We start from the raw sequence: 16428 nt of genomic DNA on the forward strand, positions 1-16428 counted from the left end.
CAGTGCTTTGAGGGTTTTAGCAAATGGCCCTGTTGTTCAGCAATTCATTTCTCAGACGACAGCTTTACTGAGCTATAATTCGTATACCATTCAACTCACTTATTTAAAGTGTGCAAGTCAATCATTTCTGGAATATTCAGAGTTATGCAACCGTCACCGGTCAATCTGAAAACTTCTCCACCAGCCCGAAACAAACCCACACCCTTGACAATCACTCCCTTTCTCCCCTCGGCCCCCGGCAGCTCCTGGTTGACTTTCTGTCTCTGCGGATTTGCCTGCTGGGGACTTTCGGACACGCAGAATCGCACAATACAGGGAGCTTTGCGAATGGCTTCTCTCACTTGGCGTAATGTTTTCAAGCGTCGTCCACACTGGGGCGAGGGCGGGCTTCCTTCATCTCTACTGCTGAGTAAATCCCACTATGTGGATATATCACACTTGTGTGTGCATTAGTTGATGGACGTTTTGGGCTTTCCCCCAAATGTTATTGGCTCTTGTGAATCGGCTAATCGCATGCAAGTGTTTGTATACACACACATCTTCTGTTTCTCTTGGTTACAGCACAGGAGTGGGGCGGTCGGGTCACAGGTGACTGCGTCCAACCTTCTGAGCAGGTGCCAGAGGGACTCTTTATTCCGCAGACACCCATTTTCCAGGTGATCCTGAACCAACAGATGTCTAATTTACTTTGCTACTTCTATGGAACTACTGTTGAGTGAAGAGATTACTTTATTAATCTCTTTATTAAAAGTTGGGGACGAGGAGCCAAAGCCTGCTCTGTTTCCTGTACATTTTCCCGCAGTTCGTCTTTGCTTCCTACGTATCTTTTGAAGAACCATCCTTTAAAATTACATTATTATGAGCATCTTGGGATATTTGGCCAGGTTCCATCGGCAGTTTTAGAAATATTATTACAGCTACCAGAAAAAACGTTCACTATAAAGAGCACGGCTTAAATTATGGGGTTACTAGAAATGTTGAATGAAACTCGCCAGCGTCTATAATAAGGCAGAATGCCGCGATCAGAGAACGCAAACAAGAGTTTCTGAGACAACTTGTTTAGGAAGTCAAATTCCAGGCCCCGAGAGACTGAGATTCAGTAGGGGGGTGCGGCCTGGGAGTCCCCTCCCAAACACGCACAGGTGATCCCGAGGCAGGCTCCAGCCTGACCAAAGTGGGTGTCCCTGTCCTGGGATGACCAGGTTGCCTGGGTCTGGTCACCTGCTGCCCAGTAACCCCACCCATCCTTTTGGACGTGAGTCTCACTTAGCCTCTCCGACCTTGAACGACCTCTTTTGGAAAAACACCTGTTCTCTTTTGAACACCTGAGACGTGCACGTCCATATTTATTTGGTTTACGCATTTCCTGTCCTACAAGGTTGGTTGTCTTACCTTGTTCACCAGGCAACAGGAAGCAGCATGTCTGCAGAGAACGACACATTCCTTGTGTTGCCCCCTGAATGTACCCCTGAGGACGTTGTCCCAAGACCTGAAGATTCAAAACCTGCTTTGACATTCTCGAGTCTCATGGAGCCCAAAGGCCTGGGAGCTCCCTGCCCTTGACAGATATCACCCCACCCCTGAGAGAGCCCCCCACCTTGATGGTTTCCCAGTAAGCTGGACCAGCTACCCCCCCATCTGGTCCTCACCCAATACACGGGCCAGCCCACAGAATTATTCAAACAGACCCCACCCATTCTCCGCGGAGACAGGGGCCATCTTGCCTCCTCAAGCCTGTCCTTGGTGGCCCTGCTCCTGAGTACTGACCCGTGTGGCCCTGCTGTCCTTGGTGGCCCTGCTCCTGAGTACCAGCCCGTGCAGCCCAGCCTGTCCTTGGTGGCCCTGCTCCCGAGTACCGGCCCGTGCGGCCCAGCCTGGCATTCACACCCTCCTCTCCAGGGTGTGAGGACTGTATATGACCAATAACTCTGTGCCGCATCTGCCCAGGGCCTGGTGTGGGTGGCCGGCCGTCTTCCACTGTTCAGGGGACGGGCCCCTCCCTCACCAACAGGGCCACTGGAAGGGATCGGAGCGGGAGCAGGTGCTCGTTCGTATGTGTTGTGGGCTAGGCGACTGGGAGCCAGCGATGGGGGTCTCGGATGCAGTGTTGTTCTGACCTTGGGTTTAGTGCTTACACTTTCCTGATGGCAGGGGCACAGAGCTCCACAGTCAGGTGTTGGACTCTAACCGCCAGCCACAGGGACACAACACGGCCACGAGTCACGTGTCGCTGGAAAGTGAGCAAGCCGGTGGGACTGGAGACTCAAGCTGAGTCACGGTCCACAGGCAGCCACGCAACCTGCTTCTGCTTTCCTCCTCGATGTTCTTTTTCCCAAATGGCACGCCGCGGCAGAACATATGTGGGAGAACGGTATTTACGCAATGTGGCTCTTCTCCCTGAAAATCGTGGAAGTTTTGCAGGGAGATGTTAAATATCCAGGGGAGTGTTTCTACTGTTTATCGTCGGTTGGAGAGTAACGTGTCTGACACACTCCTTTAGAGACAGCTTCAGAAACCACGCGCCAGCAAACAGGACGCGTATTCACGCAAATGGCAGGCAGCGTAGAAACCGCGGCTGCACGTCCCAAACACAGCGGCCCCTTCGAGAAGTCCTCACCTTTCAAAGTAGCTTTCTTGAGGACTTTCATCGCGTACAGCTGTCCCGTGTCAGACCCCTTGGTCTTCCTCACCAGGAACACCTGATAAAGAGAACACACAGAACCCGAACTTGGTAAGACTTGAAACTCGTTTTCCTTATTTGCGTTGACAAGGGGGTCTACAAGGGAGTTTGGGGTGGGGTGGGGGAATCCAGCAAAATAAATATGCCATCGGAAAATTTTACACTTAAAATGTTCTCCAACATCGAAGCGGGACGAATTTCATCTAACTGCCTCTGCAATGCACAGCGTTACACGTTTGGAGAATCATTGGTTTTTGGTGTCGCTAACTTTCTCTTAAACATCTTGTATCAGGAAAAAAAATATGAGTTGTTTACAAAACCAAACAGTATTCGTGGGGTGCCTGGGTGGCTCAGTCGGTTGAGCATCCAACTCCGTTCAGTTCAGGTCATGATCTCATAGTTTGTGGGTTCGAGCCCCACGTCGGGCTCTGGGCTGACAGCTCGGAGCCTGGAGCTGCTTCGGATTCTGTGTCTCCCTCTCTCTCTGCCCCTCCCCCACTCATTCTCCCCCCCCCCCAAATAAATAAGTAAACTTTAAAAAAAACAGAAAAACAATATTCAGAAATTTTAAGGAAGATCATTTGTTTTATTCTAAATATCCTTTTGTAAATCCCCACTGAGAAGGCCACCCTGACTGGCCAAGCACACGGTTCAGTCTGATTCCGAAGATAAACTGGGTTCTCTCATTTTGAGCTTTCTTCACCCAAATTTTAGCTCTGAGCAGCTTAAATTTATACAGAGAGCCTCTAAACGGCTCTTAGTACACTGTGTGCATCCTTAATGATTCTGAAACACATTTTGAGGTGCAACATGAAGGAAAACCAGAAAAAGGAAGGACAATCGTTGGGGGGGCTCGGTGAGCTCAGGGTCATGGTCGTGATCGCTGAACACAATTAGCAAAATACACACACACACCTCCCTGGGGCATCAACGGTATTTCCCGATTGACACAGAACTCCGCTGGCATGATCGAGAGGGCCATGCCGAGGACACCTGCCATCCAGCGGACAGGCCATCGCAAGGGTGATGGTGACTCACCCCCTCCCCAAATGCCTCCCCCACGGAGCCTCCTAAAGCCAGAAGGACCTGCCGGAGGGGCGGGGCGAGCTCCAGGAGCCCAGCCCACGAGGCATGGTGTTTGGGGGCGGGGGGGAGGGTGGCTGCAGCGTCACCTGCCGGGGACAGAAGCCAGCACGAGGGGTTTGCACACACAGCCTTGCCCTCAGGGGGGACAGTGACGAGAAGGGAAGTGACTGAGGGCAGGAGCTTGGGAACAGAGGGTCCTTTTCCTCACAGGACACCGCTCGGCGTCTACATTCTTGGGCCTGGAAGACAAAGTCCCCGCACGCGGGTGTGGGTTGATGGGGTCATCGTTTCCATCCCTAGTTCACAGAGTGCCCTCGAGGCGATTCGGCTGCCTCCTGCCCCGTTCCCTCCTGACCGCTGCGACACCCAGGTCACAGCACCCTCCCCAGACCGGGATGGATCAGGGTCAATGCAAACAGACCCCCTCCTCCTCCCAGACAAGAATGAGGGCAACGGGCTGGCCCCACCAGACGCTGCCCCCAGAGTAAGGACAGTTAGAAGCGGGTGCCCTTTTCCTTTCGGATTTGGACTATTCTGTCACCTTTGGCGGACACGGGACGTGTCTACACGTACACGTGTCCCACATCGTGGTGCTGGTTGTCTGGGTGAACCAACCTGTGGCCCAGACCCCGGGGGAGAGCATCTGAGTCTCCCTCAGCAGGTATGGCTACGCAAACCACCTCCTACAGTCCCTGCAGACGAGGGCTCTGCTGGGGACGAGCCTCCCGGCAGGCAGGTAGAAAATCAACAGCAGTGGTCAGAAGGGTGGGGTGTGTGGAGGGAAACTTCACTGCCTGACATCCTGAGCCCTCTGAGTGCAGTCTCTGCTCACGCGGGAGGTCCCCCCATGTCTCCAAACCCGGTCCCCCGGCTGGTGTGGGCATGTGGGTGGAGGGGAGCCCCCAGGATTCAAGGGACGGGCACAACCCAGTGATCAGGTGGGAGAGGCTGGGGGCCCTCCGGAGGGGCTTGAGCGTCAGTGCCCGGAACACACAGGAGAACGCCGCGCCCCAGAAGGCGAGGGGACGGGGGGCAGGCGTGGGTGGCAGGGAGGGGCTGCTAGCTAAACAGCTGAGACTCGAGCAAAGGGGGAGCATGACCCTCTGGGGCCAGAGCACCGCAGAGCAGGAGCCAAACGCTCGGGCTGCAGCCCCCTGCCACGGCACCGGGGACCACGGGGCCACGCGGCGAGCCCGCCAAGGGTCACGGAGTCACTGAACAGAGGCTCGGCCGTGGCTCCTCGAACCTCCGTGCGTTCCCACAGTCAGACAACCAGTAACAGCAGTGAAACCCCTCTTTCACGGCTGTGCAACATCCGGAAACGATCTTTTCCGCCTCCGTTTTCATTCCTTCCTCTGCCTCCTCCCTGCAATATCAGGCGGGTGTGTGCAAGGCACGTGTGAACGTACGGGAGAGCACACGTGTGGACTCACGGGCAGCGGACCCCACGCCACTGAAGGCTTCGCTGCAGACCAAGTGCACGTCGGCTGCCACAATTAAGGTGAGCTCTGTGATGTCAGGTTCTGCATAAACAGGTGCTCATAAACCTCCTTCTCTACTATATCTCAGGCTTTAAAAAAATGAAATGATAATAGTGATGTCTTCTCTGCTATGAAAAGAGTCGTAGTTTTAGGGGCTCCCGGGCGGCTCAGTCGGTGGAACGTCCGACTTCGGCTCAGGTCATGATCTCACGGTTCGTGAGTTCCAGCCCCGCATCGGGCTCTGCGCTGACAGCTCGGGGCCCGGAGCCCGCTTCCGATGCTGTGTCTCCCTCTCTCTCTCTGCCCCTCCCCCACTCTCTCTCTCTCAAAAATAAATAAGATTTTTAAAAAAAGAGTTGCATTTTTATTTTTGAAAATAACTGGAAGAGATTCCACTCTCTCGGTGCTTGTCGAGCCCCCACTCTGCGCCAGGCCCTGGGGTCACCGCGAGAACAGCATCAGGAGGGACCCTGGGGGCAAGCGGGGCACCTAACAGGAGATAAACGTGACCTCGAGAGAACAGACGGGCTCACGAGCCCAGGCTGCCTCTCCCGACCGCCAGCCGGACACACGACATTTAGGACGCAGTGAAATAGGTCCTCGAGAACTCGGGCCATTTCAGCAAGTGCGGCTGCCGACTTTCATCTCTAATCCAGCTGGCTGTAACGTGTTCCCTCATTGCATTCTTGGAACTGCCTTCTTCAGCAGCTCGGCACGTGACACGCAAAGAGGTTAGGGGGGGGGGGGGGGGGGACACACAGGTGCTGGGCCACCCTAAATCGCCCCAGATCTGCAGGTGCTGCCGTCATCAGCAAAAGCCCTCCCCGATTCTCTCGGCAAACTTTTCAGCTCTCTCTCAAGAGCTGCAACATCGCAAAGGGTCTGCAAAGTCCTCCACCCGGGTGGCGGCCGGGCCCTCTCAGGGGACGGCAGGGTGACAACGTCTTCAGAAGGAAGATCTTACGTGCTCCCAGTTTAGTAAAAGGAAAACAGGAGCCTGCTTTCGCTTAGTTTGATCGCTTCTCCGAACGTGGGAACTGTAATCCTTTCCCCGAGTATTGTAAAGAAAAGCGTGTTTCCACACGGACCTCTGGTGTTTATCCACACGAGGGACCCCAAGGAACAGGCGAGGGGATGGGGCGGAGGGGGAGGCGTCGCTTTCTGACTCTCGGGCGGCTCCAGGGCCTCTCCTTCCTCCAGACTTTCCAGGAACACCTGGACACGTGGCCGTGTCTTCCAGCCGTTCGCTGCTTTCCTGTCCCGATGCTGAAGTCACCTTGCCCGAGGACAAGGCTGTTTCTCCTGTCCAAGCACCAGTGTTTCCCAGCTCTCTGGATACCCCCGAAATCACGATGTCTCGACACGTCCCCAGTGACCAGAGACGGTCTCCATCATTCCCAGCAAGTTGCTTCGGCAAACTGCTTCCTACACTTGGCAGGACTGACTCGGACACGGGAGCACACGCTGTCCTCTGTGTGGTCCCGCACGGGGACCCGCCCCCAGCAGGGACCCATCCTCTGTCCGGGATGCACACGAGGGGAGCAGCGGCTGAGGGAGGGTCCGGCGGGGCCCCCGCAGTGGGCGGGACGGCACAGTCCGTCTTGGTCCCCGGGAAGAGCCTGCAGTCGGAAAGTAGGCATCGGTGCCGAGGCCAAGTGGAGGAGACCGCGTTTTATTCCTTGCTGCGTCGCTGGCACCTGCAGTCCCTGCACGGGGCGGGGGCGGAGAATGGAGGGACCCAGTAACAGGTCACTGTGGCCTGGGGACGCTGCACTCCAGCTTCACTCTGGCTCTCTGCTCCTGGGAACGGAGGTGACAAGGGAAACCTGTTCAACGTGCGTTTTCTGCAGGATGAAAACGTTCCGTTTTGCTCTTTTTGTTTCCTCCAGAGAGCAAGTGCAGAGGACTTCTGCATAAGGACAAACCGCATTCAGGCACGAAGAAGAGAGGAACACGGGGTGTCAGAACACACGGCTTTTCCCCCCTTGCCGTTACTTTTGCTTTCACGACAACTTCGGAACAGGCAGCCCCGAGTGGGCAAATATAATCTGTGTCTGTGGCTCTCTAGTGCCTGACGTCGGCACCTCTGGGAGCTTTCCGGAGTCCCGGCTCGTCTGTTCGGCTCCCTCGTCCCCCGGGGAATCCCGGGCTTCGCTTCCAGGCCCCGCCGACTTGGCCCAACACGCGAGTCGTGGCTGAGCTGGGAATGAAGTCGCTGGCGGAGGGCAAAACACGCGTGCAAACGGCTACCGCCTCGTCCCTTCGTTTCTCTCGTTCATCACGACCTGCCGAGCTGTACCCCCCGGTCCCACACGTGTCACGGCACAAGTGAACGGAAAGCGACCAGGTGCGTGGAAGGCGCGGAGGAAGGGTGTGGAGTCCAAAGACGGTCACTCGAGGGAGTCTATCAAACACATTACTTCACTCGTTGCTTTCCAAAGGATGGTTTTTTGTTAAAGCCAATTGTTAATTCAAAATTTGAAATCTGGTGCGTTTTGGACAAAGCCTGTTCGCCTTTCACTGTTAACCCCCAGGTCTCTCGGGAGGGCAGTTTCAAGGGTACGTCTTGTCCAGTCGAGTCTCTGAACGGACCCCCAGAACCCCAGACCCGTGACTCCGTCGAGCTCAGGAACACGGTCCCATCCCTGCCGTGACCAAGCACCTTGAGCTGCGGTGCTGGGCGCGTCCACCGTGAAGGAAGGGGGACTCTGTCACACGCAGGAGCCCCGCCCGCCAGGCCGGGCCCCACGCTGCACACGAGCTCACTCGGCGGGTCGTGTGCCCCACGGGCCGAATCCGTTCTCAGGAAACAAACGCGGGGAATGTACGTGCGTTGGCTCACCCCTTTTCTGAAACCATCATCCTCAGAGACAGAACCGCACCACTGGGCTTTTTTCTGACATTTCCAATTAACGGCACACGTTCCATCACCGCGTCAAGTGACTCTGCCTTGTGCCTTTGGTAACGCCTCTTAGGCCGAGAGACCAAAATCTTCATCCCCTACTTCCAAAAATACCCTGTGAACCATGTTAACCAGACATTTTTGTAGGACGTGAAGTTCTGAATACTGGTAACTTTGTACGGTTCAAAACTAGTATGTTTGTACCCGCGTCCGACGCGTTCCTTACCATGTCACCGTACGAAAGTGAAAAAGAAATAAGAAAAACACGTTCCACCTGAGAAGCAGGTCAAAAGATAAATTTCGCAATCACACCTTCAGGGTCTGTGAGAGACGTGCCAAAACATCATTAACACAGTATTAATCCGACATTAAATCAACAGGCACCAGATTTCATCTCGGCACAAAGTCCTATGAAGAATGGAGAGATTTGGTGAACGTCCGCACAAAAATGACTACTTGGAACATGCAGGCTGCTGCTCTGCTGACACCCTAGGAGAGCTTGGCTTTCCTGTTCCTCTCGGGCCCTGATATTCCAGAAATCAGGTTGTCAGAGTCTACAGATTTCTAACAGTTCCGCCACGGACACAAAGGAGTCCGCGCTGTGCGGGAAGGTACGCACACGTCATCGTAACTGCCAAGATTCACGGCTGTCCTGCCGTTTGTGGACCCGCCCCCATCTCACCCCCTGGGAGGGGTCAGCGGTCACGGCACTTGGAAGGTAAGAAAGGACACAATCCTGTGCACAGATACGGCTTAGCCAGCGCTTGACGGGATTCTAGCCGTCTTCAGTCGGTACCATAATCACATAGTTCTTGTCACCCCCATTTGGTAGACAGGGAAACCGAGGCTCAGAGAGAGAGTAACTGCACAACAGAGGCAGAGGGTAAGGAGAGGAGCCCAGGGGCAAGTCGCGGCCTTCCTGACTCCCGAGGGCCAGCCCTGAAGGGTCCGCTTTCTTCTTTCTTGAGCGCGTGCTTTCCGAGAGACACTGGCTGGGTCGAAGAACCCTCGTCACCATCGTGATGAGTGGACGTCTAGGGACGTCTCAGGAGAGGGGACCGTGTGGGGTATTCTCGCGGGTCCGGGCAGTCCTGGTTGGCACAGCCCCACGCTACCGGATCGGAGCTGTGCAGAGTGAGTTCACGATCCCGCGTGTGTGCGGGTTGCTGTTACCACGGGGCCGCGCACGGGGGGGCCCTGCCTGCGAGCTTCACTCGCGAGGCCTCGGGGCCTGCACGTTTCCTGTGTCCAGGAGGCAACTTTGCCATCGTGCCTGTTCCCCAACAATGCAGTGCGTGAGACTCACTCAGGGGGAATCAAAGCTCCAACTTACCTTTCCGTAGGATCCTTGTCCTAAGACTTTCAGCAGTTCAAACTGGGAAGGGTCGGCCTTTTCAAACCCTTCCTTCACATGGTGGCTGATGTCGATCTCCTTCACGGTGCCTTCCTCCTACAAGAGAGCAGTGACACACGATGAAAGCACCGACCAACGGGGTCCCCCGCATGCATCACGCTTTCATCGTACGCTGACGTTATGACGAGTTGGGTAATGTCACGGGTTTTGAGGACCGGGGTGAAGGGAGGGAAAAAGTCTTCTCTGCCCTCAAGGCTTACAGCTGGACTGGGAGTTAAATTTACGTGAGACAGATGAACAGGAGGAAAGAAAAATCGCAGTATTATTATGCGCGCACAGAGGCCCAATCGTGAAATGGAGACCCAGAGAGATGACCAGAATAGGCCGTTTTTATTCTTTAAGGACAGAAGGGCTATAAATCTGTCAGGAACGGACCGGAGAAAGAAAGCCTGGCTTCGGGAACTTCCATTAGGTAGGAATTCTGAAGAAGAGTTGGGCTGGGGTAAAACGCAGAAAAGGTTCCCATCCCTGGTGACGGGCTATCTCTACTTACTGGTGAGGGAGGGTGGCTGCCACACGGGGGTTTATTGTGAAAGTCGGGACGCCATGGGGGGGGGCTTTACATAACCTCCCTTATTTGTGCCCATCTTATTTTTTTAAGTTTATTTTGAGAGAGAGAGACGGGGGGGGGGAGGGGTAGCGAGAGAGGGGGAGGGGTGGAGACATTGAGAATCCCAAGCAGGTTCCTCACTCTCAGTGCAAAGCCCGACGCGGGGATTGAACTCACGAACCGTAAGATCAGGACCTGAGCTGAGACCACGAGTTGGACGCCTAACCATCCAAGCCCCCTGCCCCCCATCCCCGCCCGGTGGGCCACTTTTTCTTTCCTGTACCGATTTTTGTCATTTGGTCCTACCGGGGCCTCAGGGACACGGAAAGGGGCCCTCAAGGAAATCCATTCTGCTTCTCACAGTTTGGGCGAGAGTTGGGTGGGGCAGGCACGAAAATGGCAACTGGGGACAGAATGAGCGTCTGAGAATCCTGTGTTCAGGTCCACGGCCCTGTGCTGAGAAGGGCCATCAACAGGACACGGGGACGCAGTTTGCGAAGCACAGACGCGTGTCCTCCTCCTCCTTGCTCTCCCAGAGATGCTACGTCAGAAGAAGCAGGCAGATGAGCTTTTTCTGCCAGTAGAGAAGCAGGATTTCCCAGTAGGAAAAGAAGTAAAAGCCCTTGTTCCTGAAATTAAAACCCTGACAGAAATGAGTACAACTTCTCACCAGAGAACTTCCTGCGTCACTTGTAACAGACTATCTACCCGCCCTGGGCCAGCAACGTGTGGCTGAGTCTATCTCTGCCTCCCTGAGACGCCCCTTCAATCCACCGTCCATCTGACCACTCTGTCCTCTGACCTGCTCTAACCTCTTGGCAATGCACGAGGTGCTGGAAAACATCGGGACGCGCCGGCTGAGAAGCTCCTCGAAACAGAGTGAAGGAAATGCATTCGCACGTTGAACTCTGGGTAGTCAGGACTCTCCACACTGTTCTTTCTTTTATTCCTTAAAACGTGTTTTTTGAAGGAGAGATTCGATCCCGAGGAAGGTGCACAGCCCATAGTGTTAGAGGTGGGTTTCCAATCACAGGCTGACGGAACACCTTTTCCTCCCCATACGTTCGTCTAAGAGCAAAGATTTTCAGATGAAGTCATAATAGCAGTGATTTACAGTACAGGACAGAGGTCTCTCTAAATGGTGCGAACACTTCCGTTTCTCAAAAGTTATAAATTGCATTATTTTATCTCCACGTAACTGGTATTCGACACCTTTTAAAGTAGAGGGAGCTCGTACGAACGGCAAACCCTGACCCCCGGCCAGCAGCCTCCGCAGGAATCGTTGGCATTTTTTCTTCCGACGGTTAAGGGAAACTCTCCAATTTCCACATCTTCAAGGATTATTTGGCATGTGTGTAAAAACGATGGTTATTCTATTTTTGAACGCAAACAATGAATATAGCCAAATGGATTCTTTTTGGTCAGGACATGATGTTCCTATGAGCTCAATTAGGAGACGTGAATTAGAATGTCATTGATTTGGGGCGCCTGGGAGGCTCAGTGGGTTAAGCGTCCCATTTCGGCTCAGGTCATGATCTCGTGGTTCGTGAGTTCGGGCCCCGCGTCGGGCTCTGTGCTGACAGTTCAGAGCCTGGAGCCTGCTTCGGATTCTGTGTCTCCCTCTCTCTCTGCCCCTCCCCTGCTCACTCTCTGTCTCTCTCTGCCAATAAATAAATAAATATATTTAAAAAAAAAAAAAGAATGTCATTGATTTGTGATCCCTTCTTTTTTAATTTTTTTAAGCTTATTTACTTATTTTGAGTCAGAGACAGAGAGAGAGACAGAGAGAGAGCATGAGCAGGGGAGGGGCAGAGAGAGGGAGAGAGAGAGAATCCCAAGCAGGCTCCACACTGTCATCTCAGAGTCCAGTGCTGGGCTCGAAGTCACGAACTGTGAGATCATGACCTGAGCCGAAATCAGGAGTCAGACGCTTAATGGACTGATCACCCAGGCGCACCCCTGGGATCCCTTCTTGAATAAACAAATGCTGGGGACAAAGGCCAGCAGATGGGCGTCGTACTCAGATCGCAGTTTGGGGGGGAGGCCACGTGGGAAGCCGTTCCCGCCTTACAAAACCTCGGGCCTCCAGGACTTGCAGGCCCAGGAGACAAAGCAGCTTCTATAGGGAAACCTCTCGTCTGTGACAGGAAGAAGAAACCTCAGCGCTCACCGCGCAGCCTCGTTTCGGCGAAGAAAACCGCACCCACGTCGCTGCTGCAGACTCCGATCCCCACTTAGAAAGCAAGAGCAGAGCGAAGTTCTAAGTCCCCACAGAAACACAGATGCTATCCTTTCCTGCTGCCGACTTGTCCACTGAAGACAGAAACTGAAGATTATTTGTCGCCTAAGGACAAGGGGCCCCTTTTCCGTTCAGGAGGCACTTTGCAGTCATGGCTCCACGGAGCACCCGCTACGTACCGCACAGCCCGGGGTGAGTCACCCCAAACCCCAATTTCCCTCCCGAAATAACTTCAGTCATGCAGCCGAGCTGATGCAACACTGACACCGCGAAAAAGGTAATAAATAATTCACCGAATCTCATCTTTCCAAAACTTCGTTTTGGTTACGGAGGTGGGGGGGATACATTAACAGTCACAGTGATGACTAGAAAGCAAAGTCAGCACGTCCCCAGGCATGGGTGGATTACAGAACCCAGTGTCCTCCCAGACGCCCAAAGGGGACAGGGTCAAGGAGGTGTGGACTCTTAACCCGCTGGTCTCTTCCCCGATGACATTTCCCAGCACATGTGTGTTTCCGGAAGATTCCAGATCATTCCTCCTCTTTAGCCGCTTTTTGTGGAGACCCAGCAGCTGCAGTAAATGATGTCACTCAACCCACTGGGTCGGACAGGTGCTGCTCTCACAGCGGAACCCGCAGCGCCCACAACCCGGACATTGCCACCGCGTCCCTGCTCCTGGTGCGCCCGTCCGTGAAGCTGGCTCGGCGCCTTTCTAAGGCTGTCCCGGATACCGTCCGGGCTGCCTCCTCCTCCCTGCACCACACCGCCTTCCCACCTCGGCAGCTCACCTTCTTGCCATTTCACATCAAAGGTTTACAAACGAATCTCCAGAACATTTCACGTTCTGTGTATTCTTGCTGCCCAAGAACTTCGAGTAAATGTGCCTAAAGCACACACCTAATCTCACCTCCAAGAATGGCATCAGGAACCTGAGGACTTTCTTCCCTGATAACGTGGCGAGGCAGTTAATTCCTCATGTGAAATCAGTGAGGTCTTTAAGAGCAAAGAATCTCAACTATCCGTACGAGAAGGAACTAAGAGTGTCACATTTTAGATTGTAGAGTTTTGCATTGGTGGTGACATTTTGGCTTGAACTCGCCTGAGGATACTTCGTTTTTCTCTTTCCCAAGATCTTAAAGAAAGAAGAGAGAGGGGACGGGAGGGGAGGGGAGAGGAGGGGAGGGGAGACAGGAGACGAGAAGAGAGGCCTGGCATCCGATGCTGACCACAGGCACACAGAACACCCCCAGATGGACGCAGGGAGGGGAACATGTCCCAGCATGTCTGCTTCCGTTTGCCGATGGGATGGTCCTATTTTCTGGATCATTTCATGATTACTGCCCCAAAGGGCCACCAGAATTGTAACATTCCCCGTGTCTCATTTGGAGATGAATGCCTTTTCTTTCTTACCAGCTGGGTCATTTTATCTAAAACTCTGTGGATTTTAACGTTATCCCCTTAAGAAAATAAACTCTGTTCCTAAATCCTCTAAACATCTGGTTTCTAGTGTAACTCCTTTGAATGCATTTTTTTTTTAAATAAGTTGAGGAATTTGGGGGGAGAAGCTGGTACTATGGTCAAGTGCTTGCTTCACGAGCAAGAGGGTTTCAAAAACGTTCTAATGTAAGAGATAAAAACTGGGGCCGTAAATTGTTTAGAAGACATCACAAGATCATTTTTGACAATGGATTTTTTAAAGCCCTGTTGAACTGTGTTTGCAGTTCTGACGGGTCACACAGAGCGTCCCGTGCAGGGGTTCTAGCATCCCGGTGGCGAGAGGCTGGCGAGCTTTGGACGGTGCTGACCACGGACTGGGACGGGGGGACACCTCACAGCTGTCCCCTCCTCCCTGCACCAAGGCCACTTTCTTAGAATATCCTCTGTTCTGAGGCATCCGCGTCTCAGGTCCTTTTCGAAGCAGAGTATTTATGAAAACCACGTGCAAATCGAAAGTCATGAAATACTAATGATGACGACATAGAAAATAAAAATCACGCCAAGTGTTAGCTTCCCCTCCAGACAGAGTTCATTCCAGAAATCACAATTCGCGTGGAGGCTATCGTTTCCCACGAGGGCTGCAGAATGAATTGTTAAACAGGTGGTTTGTAAGTGTAGAAAAAGGTCAAGGAAAGCAGGTAACGTCTGACCCCTGCAAGCAAGCCCTGCCCAGCCAGCCCGGGCCTGCCGCTGGGCGGTCGGTGCAGCCACAGCAGCTAAGTCTGCGGCCGGCGTCTGCACGTCGGAGCACAGCCGGTTACCCCTCCCGACAGCAGGGGCGCCTTGTTCCAGAGCTTCTCAGCAGCCTCGGACCTCGCCCCGTCTTGGGGCTGCGCGCGGACCTCCAGACAGGACCCCTCCGCAGAAATCCGGCCGGAGACTCATCCCAGGCAGCGGGACGTGTGTGACAGCCGTTTGACGGGGCACAGGCTCTGGTGTCCTCCGTGAGGTCTTGCTTCACGCGGAGGTGGGCGAGACGGCCACCTGGGACCTGTCACCAGCCCCCTGCCCCGTGAGGCTACGAGGTCACCAGCCTCGTCGACTGCTGTCAAGGAGACGGTCAGCCTCCACCCTCCTCTTAGTCGGGGTTCTTGCTCTAACACAGGTTTTGGCCTCTGAATGTTTGCTCCCTCCCAACTCACTCATGCGTTTACGTATCTCAAAAAAGATATTGAAGGCGCGCCTGGCTGGCTCAGTCAGTTAAGTGTCCCACTTGGGCTCAGGTCATGATCTCACAGCTCGTGGGTTCGAGCCCCGCGTCGGGCCCTGCGCGGACAGCTCGGAGCCTGGAGCCGGCTTCGGATTCGGCGTCTCCCTCTCTCTCTCTGCCCCCTCCCCCATGCATGCTCTGTCTCTGTCTCTCAAAAGTAAATAGACCTTAAAAAATGTTTTTAAAAACTTAAAGAGACCCAGTGCCATGAGCTGCTTTCAGCACGAGAGCACACCACACCTAGTCTGGGGTACTGCAGGAAAGGGAAGCTCGGGAATGTTCTCAGAGTGGAGAGAAGAGGAGAGAGAGAAGGCCCCACGGCCTTGGCCTTCGATGCCTCCTGCAGGAGGGACAGACGAGAGCAGAGGCCCTCGGCAGGGGGGGGAGCGGGGGACGACCCTCAGGGAGCTCCCGCAGCGTCTGACCCTTGGCCGCCGGCAGGTCCGGGGTCTCTTGCTACCAGCAAAGCTTCCTGGACCCTGAACCAGCAGAGACATGCGTCTCACTGCAGAAACCTGGGGGCGGTGGCTTCACGCCTCTCGCTAACAGGACGTAAGGATCACCGTGAACTCTAAGAGCCAGAAGGCCCCCCTCCCCGCAGACAGGTCAGACGGCTCAGCCGCCGGTCTGCTCTCGCTGGCCCGCGTGCGCAACTGTGAGATGCGACGGCAGGCCAGCCGCATCCGCCCAGTCGAGTCCTCGGGAAACGACTTCTACGAAGTTTCCTCTCCATCTAAGGGGCTAAAAATACGCGGAGCCACTCAGTAGAGGCACTCCGTCCAGCTGGGCCTCCGGGCACCGGCTGGAACTGAGACAAAACAGGATGGCTTTATTTAGGAATGGATCTACAACCGCCAAGGACGGAGGGAGGGAGGGAGGTGGGAAGGACCGGGGCGGGGAAGATACAGGAAAGGGCTGGGTGAAATGCTGAGCCGGCAGGGTGAAGCTCTGAAATTTCAGGAGCGGGACACAGGACACCTGAGTTGGGGAAAGACGTGCCCAGCCGCCCGAGGTCGCCCGAGGTCTGGTTTCCAGCCCGGTGACCTACAGCGCTTGAAGCACGGGTGCATTTGACCTGATGTTCGTCAGGATGCAGAATTCCCGGAGGGATGGGGTCGGTGCGGGCCCAAGGCCCCCCGTTCATCCCGGAACACCTGTTTCCCTCCTTCTTCCTGCCTGCCTCCCTCCCTCCCTTCCCTCCTTTCTTTCCCTTTCTGTCTTCCTTCCTCCCTTCCTCCCTTTCTTTCTTCCCTCCCTCCCTTCTTTCCTTCCTCCCTGTTTCTTTTTCTTCTCTTCCTTTCTTCCTTTTCTTTCTTCCTCTCTTTCTTTCTTCTTTATTCCTCTTCCTTCCTCCCTCCCTTTCTTTCTT

The 16428-nt window shown here is 54.4% G+C and overlaps 1 protein-coding gene across 3 annotated transcripts in view; it reads right to left on the reverse strand.

Annotated features, from left to right (window-relative positions):
* The window catches only part of RPS6KA2 (ribosomal protein S6 kinase A2), a 344268-nt gene that overhangs the window by 79844 nt on the left and 247996 nt on the right, over positions 1-16428 (reverse strand). For all 3 annotated transcript variants that reach the window (XM_049654582.1, XM_049654581.1, XM_049654580.1), the window contains 2 exons: positions 9483-9599; positions 2618-2699 (listed from right to left, as the gene is read on the reverse strand). In XM_049654582.1, the coding sequence (XP_049510539.1) occupies positions 2618-2699; positions 9483-9599 (199 nt within the window). The remainder of the gene's footprint in view (positions 1-2617; positions 2700-9482; positions 9600-16428) is intronic.

Source organism: Panthera uncia (assembly GCF_023721935.1).
Source record: "Panthera uncia isolate 11264 chromosome B2 unlocalized genomic scaffold, Puncia_PCG_1.0 HiC_scaffold_24, whole genome shotgun sequence".
NCBI classification, from domain to species: domain Eukaryota; kingdom Metazoa; phylum Chordata; class Mammalia; order Carnivora; family Felidae; genus Panthera; species Panthera uncia.